The 8619-nt window shown below is 40.5% G+C and overlaps 1 protein-coding gene across 1 annotated transcript; it reads left to right on the top strand.

Annotated features, from left to right (window-relative positions):
• Positions 1–6948: 6948 nt before the first annotated feature.
• On the top strand, positions 6949–7845 carry LOC139338468 (uncharacterized; the record flags this gene model as incomplete). The annotated part of the gene is made up of 1 exon (XM_070973488.1): positions 6949–7845. A coding segment is annotated over one exon (897 nt), but the record flags the coding sequence as incomplete, so codon positions are not given.
• Between the last annotated feature and the right edge of the window lie 774 nt (positions 7846–8619).

The following is an 8619-nucleotide window of genomic DNA, read 5'->3' as shown; positions in this document are numbered from 1 at the left end:
TAAATATATCTACATTAGAATCCATAAGTCAAGCCATGATGAGGCACCATCATGTTGGGCTGAGAGTTATACAGAAGGCATCTGTCCAATAAATGTCAAGAAAAAGTGTTATTTGGTTAGTAGTTGTAAGTAATGTAGTAAGCAGAAGAGGAGGGCATCTGGCTTAGCTAATAAAGCAGTCATATCCCAATCACTGGCCAGCCTAATTGACAGCCACATGAAGAGAGAACAGCTAATTGATTATAGGCTTGTCCTTTTCAAACACACTGGGGGACTGATGGAAAGAAATTGTGTGTCTGACTCTGTGTGTGTGTGTGTGTGTGTGTGTGTGTGTGTGTGTGTGTGTGAAATTCTCTTCTTTGGAAACACTTCAGTGTATATTTCTTTAACTGAGTGACATTTGTAAGTCCTAAGCTGTGTTTATGTGTCTTGTAGGTACGTATTAGAAAAGCCCGTCTACATAGCAGGGGGGCCTCAGACTTCCATACAGTTCCACAGTGGTGGCATCAAATTAGAGAAGTAAAAGATTATTTAATTATAGATTATCCTGTTTTAAACTGGGCTAATTGTATAGAAAGGTCTGCATCATACCCTCCTCCCTGCCCCTCATTGTGCATCTGTGAGCTGTTACTGTCAGAGGAAGTTCCTTTTAGAAGCCTTGTTGGCATTCCTCTGTGTGTACCTTTGTGTACCACAAAGGCATGAAAGCTACAGGTTATTCCTCATCAAACACTGCAGCAGTAGCATAGGGGGGTGGTAGAGAGTTCACTGTTCAGTTCACATATTGCCAGTTGCAGGCAATGAATTGGCTCATTACAGTGAATGAACTGTACTTACTTTTGACATAATAATGCAAATGTCTTTGCCAAACAGACTAGCATCAATGATGCAAGATGCAAGAGCTCACAACAGTGAATAAGTTAACCAAATGAAGCTTGACTCAACAGCATTACATCCGTTCCCAGTCATGATAGAAACAAGACTAGTCCGAAGCCCTGTTAAGGGCAGCAATGTTTATTATAGTCCAGAATAATACAGTACAGTGCTGGATGAAACAAGCATACTGGTCATTTTCCTTTTAAATTGATAAAAGGTGGGTGTGTGGGTCCACCCCAGCCTCCACATCTTTAAATTTTTGTTTGCTGCATAAACTGCAACACTGAGCATGGACACACTTTTTTGCCTCATATACGACCAGAATTCCTGAAGAAACTAGGCTGCTTGTTACAGAGCTGATACTTTAAGGCTTACAGTGACAGCCAATGGAGTTTTCAAAATGAAAAGAGTTAATCTGCTGTGGGGCATGAATGCACTCCATACATTTAATAGCTAACTGTCCATTATATTTGGATAATTTATGGATAATTTAATGAAAAAGCATAAAAAAAATCACCTGTTGGTTGCAGTAGACAAAAGGTCAGTGTTTACCAAAATATAATGCCTCACCCCCTGGACTACATTTTTCATGGCAATCTTCAGTGGACTGCAGTGTTGGACAGATGGACCAGCAAGTAGACAGGATAACCATTCCTGAACCCCTACTTTCTCATGATAAAGAGCACCTATTTTGTTACATGGGGAGGAAGAGAGAGAGCACTGCAGCAACTCATCAATATCATTCAATGAGTAAAGCTAAATTAAAAATCAGCTATTGTCACAAGTGTATTTTGCATCTTGATATGAACACCCAAGGCTCTCACTGTGAATCTGAACTAACGTTTCCCAGAGTTTTCACTGACTTTCATTGACTTCCTGGTTGATTAACATTGTTTTTCCACTCCAGTTGAGCTGAAAACATCCGTGCAATGGATGTGTGAAACTGCTTTCTCCTGCCGCCTGGCAAATAGCAAACAACTTGTTTGTGAAATTCATGGATACCTCCTGACCTCCAAAAACAATCACAGTAGCTAAGCAAAAGGCATAATTTGGCTTGGTGTTGCTGAAGAAAAAAAAAACCACCCTTTTGTTTTTTAAATACATGAAGTACTCTTTTGCCATTGCTTATAAGAACCCCTTGACACACTATAACTGAAATATTTTACCTACACTGTAAGAGTCATTTATGTCATATTCACAAGCAAATACAGTAAAACCAGGTAAATATGAATAAAGGATGTTATCTGCAGTGTATCCTAAGGTTGTACCCCCAATGAAAACTGATGCATTACATCTGTATATTCTTCATTTTAAAAAAAATTCTAAAATTTCCTATTTGTGCTATGAAACATTTCTTTATAGATGGGTTAGAGAATATTTAACTTCGCCAGGGAATCGCCACATCCCCCACCTCAAAGTCCCAGATCCCCACATTGTGATGTTCCATCATAGATTGGAAATTCATTGTGGTTAAAAGAAAGAGCCATTGGTTTAATCCCATCCCAAGTCATTTTTTTGTTACCTATCAAAGTGAATGTTGGGTCCGGCCCATGGGAGGGGCAACATGACATTTCCACGGCAGCTTCTAAACAGGTCAGCCAAGGGAACCATGGAGTCCAAAGCGGTGGGAGGGGGACACTTTCAACCAAAACCGTGTAACTGAATCTAAACCAGTGGTTAAACCCATTCAGCAGTGTAGGAATGGGGAGAGTCCTAACAATACAATACCATTCATAGGCTAACACAGCCCCTGTGGAATGACCAGGGAGGGGTTTTAATCAGGCAGAAAGGCTCTCAGCCAACCAGCCAGCCAGCCAGTCAGTCAGTCAGTCAGACTACAGAGGCCCTTGCTTCACATAAAGCCCCACATCTCCACATCCACATCTATCTCTCTGTGTTTGTTTAGGAGTGTGTGATACTTGACTCTCTCATTCTTTCAGAGAGCTTGAGGAATAAGAAAAATGTAAAGCTGCTTCAGTTGGCAGCGACTGAGAGATGTGATAAAGTGAAAGGGGAGTGAGGGGATAGAGAATGGGGAACTGAGAGTCAGTCTGCCCTCAGCCTGACCTGCAGCTTTCAGGGGGCTTGAACACATCAGAAATCCCATTGTGGGAGGTGATTAATTGATAGTGATAACTTACCATGAACAGAGATTGTTATAGGCTTTAATGTGGTAGGCCTGGCTTTTTAAACGCTGCTTTCACATAGCTTTGTAGTCCAGCATATGGGCCCAGACGTATTCACTGACAAAAGACGAACGGAAATTTATCACGCTTGTATGTCCTGCTAACAACGTGTTCTCTCTCTCTTTATTTAAACACAGATTCTCTTTTAGCCTGACTGGCTTTTGAACCTGAAACACTGATGGGAAAGCATGTTCGTACAGTTATATGTTTTGATAAAAAGTCTAGCTGCAACTAATGATTATTTTCATAATTGATAAGTCTGTTGATTAATGATTCAATTCATTGTTCAGTTCACAAAATGTTGAACATAAAGACTAACACCAATCTCAGGTTACAAGAGCCTTAAAATTGCTAATTTTGTCGGATCAACTATCAACGAAACCCAAAATATATTCAATTTATATTTTATATTATGCAAAATGAAAAAACTACTGTTTGAGAAGCTAGAATTAGCAAATATTTGATGTTTTTACATCATACATAACTTGAGTTATTTCTACATTATCAGCATTTTCTCTCAGTTGATCAGTGTTAATTTCATCATTGAAAACAATGACAAAATATGTTTGTTGATGACCTTTTTTAAACACTGAAAACTAAATAAATTACTCTTTATTTAATGATGAAAGCTATGCTGAATGTATTACAAACTATTAAAAATGAAGCAAACTGCAAACAACAGTGTATGTAGGAGGTTGAACAAAGAATAATCAAATGACCAAAATGTTTAAAAAGATAGGTTTTTGTCAAATTAGTAAGACTGAAACAAAATCAAAATCATGCGCCAAAAATAACACTGCAACTTATTTATGGATTCTAATGAACTGTTGAAGTAAAACATAAGCCTTGACGTATTTTGTTCACTCTTTTCTGCTTCACTAGAGATATGATGTCTGACTGGAATACCACCACTGAAGGAAGGACAAGTTGATCACGACCGTAGCTCAGACCAAAGCCCTGTTGGGATTCAAACAGATGGACCAAGCAAGAAAAAACACGGGGATGAGAGGCATCAGAGCCAAAACGGTCTTATGTGGTGACACATATTGTTTGCTCTCGGCTTTTCAGCGGTGTCATGACACAGGGGCCCTGTCCACAGGCCCTTATCTGTGCCGCCCGATTACTGATGTGTCAGCAGTGATCTATGAGCTGTGAGAGGCGGGGGTTGGGAAGAAAGGTTGGGACCTGGCTGGAGGTGGCTGCGGACCACATGGGCAGGTCATGGTGGGTGAGTGTGTGATTGTGTGTGTGCATGAACTGGGGTAATATGAGGATATCCAAAACTGGTGGTGGTGGTGTGAGGAAGGGGCAGTTGTGGGAGGCACATTGGGTCACATTGTTTCTTTCTTCAGGGTGTAAGTGGCTGAAGGCCGGTTGCTTTTTCAAGGGTGACTGCCCTCCAGCACACTCCCTGTTAGCCCTGTTGACTTCTACTTGACTGCAGCACTGTTGTGTATGTATGTATATATGTATATATGTATATGTATGAACATATACATATATATGTATATGTATGAACATATACATATATATGTATATGTTCATGCACTGCATGTCAAGATAATAATTCCCTTGTTATCAGTGTTGGAAACACAACCTTCACAAACATTATAGCCTCACATTTATTGTCAGTGTTCCTCATTGTAATCATTCCTTGAGCCCATATATGACATATTTTAATAGCTTTTGTTTAAGTCTAATGAACAAAAATACCCTTTTTTGCTGTACAACTACATTAAAATATTGCTTGCTTTATCTATCTTTTATCTATGTGACCTCCAACTGTGACAAAAAAAAATCTGTGATATCCTCCTCATTAATATATATATAAGACAAAAGTAGGTTTGACATGGGATGTACAGTGGTATCAAAGATAAAACAAACAGTATCAAAGATAAAAGCTACATGCTGTGCAGCTGCTAGCTCAGTCAGTCAGTACAATTTACAGACTGATAACAAGAAGATTTTCTTCTTTCAACAAGATGGCATGATGAAGGAAATCACTGAATTTTTTCCTCTGTCCATTTGTTTCATTTAACCTTTTTTTCTGTCATATTTGCAATTCTGCTCTGTCACTATGTTATCTGTACTTGTAAAAGTGCTTTTCATGAGGTGGCCTGGTGCAGTTTTCTAAATGTCATCAGTTGCTGTGTAATCCTCTGAGAAGCCTGTCCTATGATTGACAACAGTGTGCAGCAAAGAGAGCTTTTCCCCTGCGGCGTAATGATCACATAGGATGTTCTTGTTGACGTATTTGACAGTCTTGTTAAACAACAATGGTATAATCTGGTCAAATGAATAGGCCAGCTTCTGTGCATCTGGTAGCTCAGTCTGTAGTGTGAGTTTCCATATTGCCATGGGGGATCGGGGGGTTAAACAACCCCACAGACTTATCTGCGCTATTCATGTGGCTAAGCTCATTAAGCCCGCAGACCAATTATCACTAAGTCAATATCAGGCTGGAAGATTACTGCAGTTAACTCAGCTGTCCAGGTCAGTGTCAGTCTCAGCTTCCTCATCAGGAGCTTCAGGAGGAAACTCAGCCATAACCTTTGTACTTTTCTGATCCCAAGGAAAATACTTCAAGGTGTCAATGGAGACAGTCAGTGGAGACAAATATAATATGAGATATACTGAAAATGGATTTTGTCTGTGAATCTCAGCATTGATTTATAATATGCTGCAAACTAAGTATTGAAAGCTTGAACCAAAGTTATAAAAGTTTAGTTTTTATGACATTTCTATGACACTTGACTCTGTTGCTCCCCTAAAAAAGAAGAAAATTAAACATAGGAGGTTAGCTCCATGGTATACTCCTCAAACCCGCAAATTAAAGCAAACTTCACGGAAAATAGAAAGGAAATGGCGTTCTACCAAATTGGAAGAATTTCGGTCCGCCTGGCAAGACAGTCTTAAAATATACAGGAAAGCCCTCCGCAGTGCCAGGGCAGCCTATTACTCTGCACTAATAGAGGAAAATAAGAACAATCCCAGGTTTCTCTTCAGCACTGTAGCCAGGCTGACAGAGAGCCATAATTCTTGTGAACCATGTATTCCTTTAGCTCTGAACAGTAATGACTTCATGAGCTTCTTTAATGACAAAATTCTAACTATTAGAGACAGAATTCATCGACTCCTGCCGTTAACAGGTACTGTTTTGTCTTCAAACGCAGAAATCGTAGAAACTGTTACTCAGTCTGTCGCAGTTTTAGACTGTTTTACTCCTGTTGACCTTCACCAACTAATTTCAATAATTTCATCATCAAAATCATCTACCTGTATTTTAGATCCTATCCCGACTAAGCTGTTTAAAGAAGTATTACCTCTAATTGACTCTTCAGTTTTAGACATGATCAATCTCTCTTTATCAACAGGCTACGTACCACAGTCCTTTAAAGTAGCTGTGATAAAACCGCTACTGAAAAAGCCTACTCTTGATCCAGGGGTTTTAGCCAACTATAGACCGATATCCAACCTTCCCTTTCTCTCAAAAACTCTTGAGAAAGCAGTTGCCAATCAGCTGTGCGACTTTCTAAACAATAATAGTTTATTCGAGGATTTCCAGTCAGGATTTAGAGTGCATCATAGCACAGAGACAGCACTGGTTAAAGTTACAAATGACCTTCTAATTGCATCTGATAAAGGATTTGTCTCTGTACTAGTCTTACTGGATCTTAGTGCTGCATTTGACACCATTGACCATGGCATCCTATTGCAGACACTGGAACATTTCATTGGCATTAAGGGGACTGCGCTAAGCTGGTTTAAATCCTACTTGTCAGATCGCTCTCAGTTTGTACGCGTTAATGACGACTCCTCTGTGCTCACTAAAGTCAGCTATGGAGTTCCGCAGGGTTCTGTGCTTGGACCAATTCTATTCACCTTATATATGCTTCCTTTAGGTAAGATTATCAGGAAGCACTCAATAAATTTTCATTGCTATGCAGATGATACCCAGCTATATTTATCAATGAAACCGGAAGAAACCAGTCAGTTAACTAGACTACAAGCATGTCTTCATGACATAAAGACCTGGATGACCTGCAATTTTCTGATGCTAAACTCGGACAAAACTGAAGTTATAGTAGTAGGCCCTAAACATCTTAGAAGGTCACTTTCTGATGACATAGCAGTTATGGATGGCATTGCGCTGGCCTCCAGCACCACTGTAAAGAATCTGGGAGTTATCTTTGACCAAGACATGTCCTTTCACTCCCATGTAAAACAAATTTCAAGGACTGCCTTTTTTCACCTACGTAATATCGCAAAAATCAGGCATATTTTGTCTCAAAATGATGCAGAAAAACTAGTCCATGCATTCGTAACTTCCAGGCTGGATTATTGCAATTCTTTACTATCAGGCTGCCCAAATTCGCTGCTGAATATTCTCCAGTTGCTCCAGAACGCTGCAGCACGTGTTCTGACAAAAACCAGGAAGCGAGATCATATTTCTCCAATACTCGCCACTTTGCACTGGCTCCCTGTAAAGTTTAGAATAGAGTTTAAAATTCTCCTCCTTACTTACAAAGCCATAAGTGGCCAGGCACCTTCTTATCTTAAAGAGCTCATAATACCTTATTGCCCTACTCGAACACTGCGTTCCCAGAATGCATTTCTACTTATGGTTCCTAAAGTCTCAAAAAGCAGAACAGGAGTCAGAGCATTTAGCTATCAAGCTCCTCTCCTGTGGAACCATCTTCCAGTCTTTGTCCGGGAGGCAGACACTGTCTCTACATTTAAGAGTAGGCTTAAAACTTTCCTTTTTGATAAAGCTTATAGTTAGGGCTGGCTCAGGCTGGTCCTGGACCAGCCCCTAGTTATGCTGCTATAGGATTAGACTGTTGGGGGACATCCAAAGATACACCGAGCTCCTCCGTCCTTCTGTCCCTCTCCATCCGCACGCTCTCATGTCCTACCACAGCGTCTTACTAACTTAGCTCCTTCCCCGGAGTCTCTGTGCTTTGTCGTCTTGCAGGTTCCCATGGACAGTGGCTGAATCTGGATTGTGGATTTCAGCTGCGTCTCCTGCCTTGGCCCTGCCTGACATCCACTGCAACTGCTACTGCTGTTATTACATCCACTGTCACTGTTACTGTGACTGCATGTCTGTCTCTCTGTCTCTGTCTCTGTCTCTCTCTCTCTCTCTCTCTGACTGCTTTTCTTTCTGTCTGTCTGTCTGTCTGTCTGTCTGTCTGTCTGTCTGTCTGTCTGTCTGTCTGTCTCACTCTCCCTCTCTTGCTCTTCCTCTCTCACCCAACCGGTCGAGGCAGATGGCCGCCCACCCAGAGTCTGGTTCTGCTCGAGGTTTCTGCCTGTTAAAAGGAAGTTTTTCCTCGCCACTGTCGCCAAGTGCTTGCTCATGGGGGAATTGTTGGTTTCTTTGTAGATAAAAGAGCTTGGTCTGTACCAGCTCTATATGGAAAGTGTCCTGAGACAACTTCTGTTGTGATTTGGCGCTATACAAATAAAATTGAATTGAAATTGAATTTTTCCCCGTAATTCTGTGCTCAATTTGTTTAACACACACTGCTAAAGCATATTAACTTCAGGTAAACTA

The sequence above is a fragment of the Chaetodon trifascialis genome, chromosome 11 (assembly GCF_039877785.1).
Source record: "Chaetodon trifascialis isolate fChaTrf1 chromosome 11, fChaTrf1.hap1, whole genome shotgun sequence".
In the NCBI taxonomy this organism is placed as follows: Eukaryota; Metazoa; Chordata; class Actinopteri; order Chaetodontiformes; family Chaetodontidae; genus Chaetodon; species Chaetodon trifascialis.
This window is presented reverse-complemented; position numbering and strand designations above follow the sequence as displayed.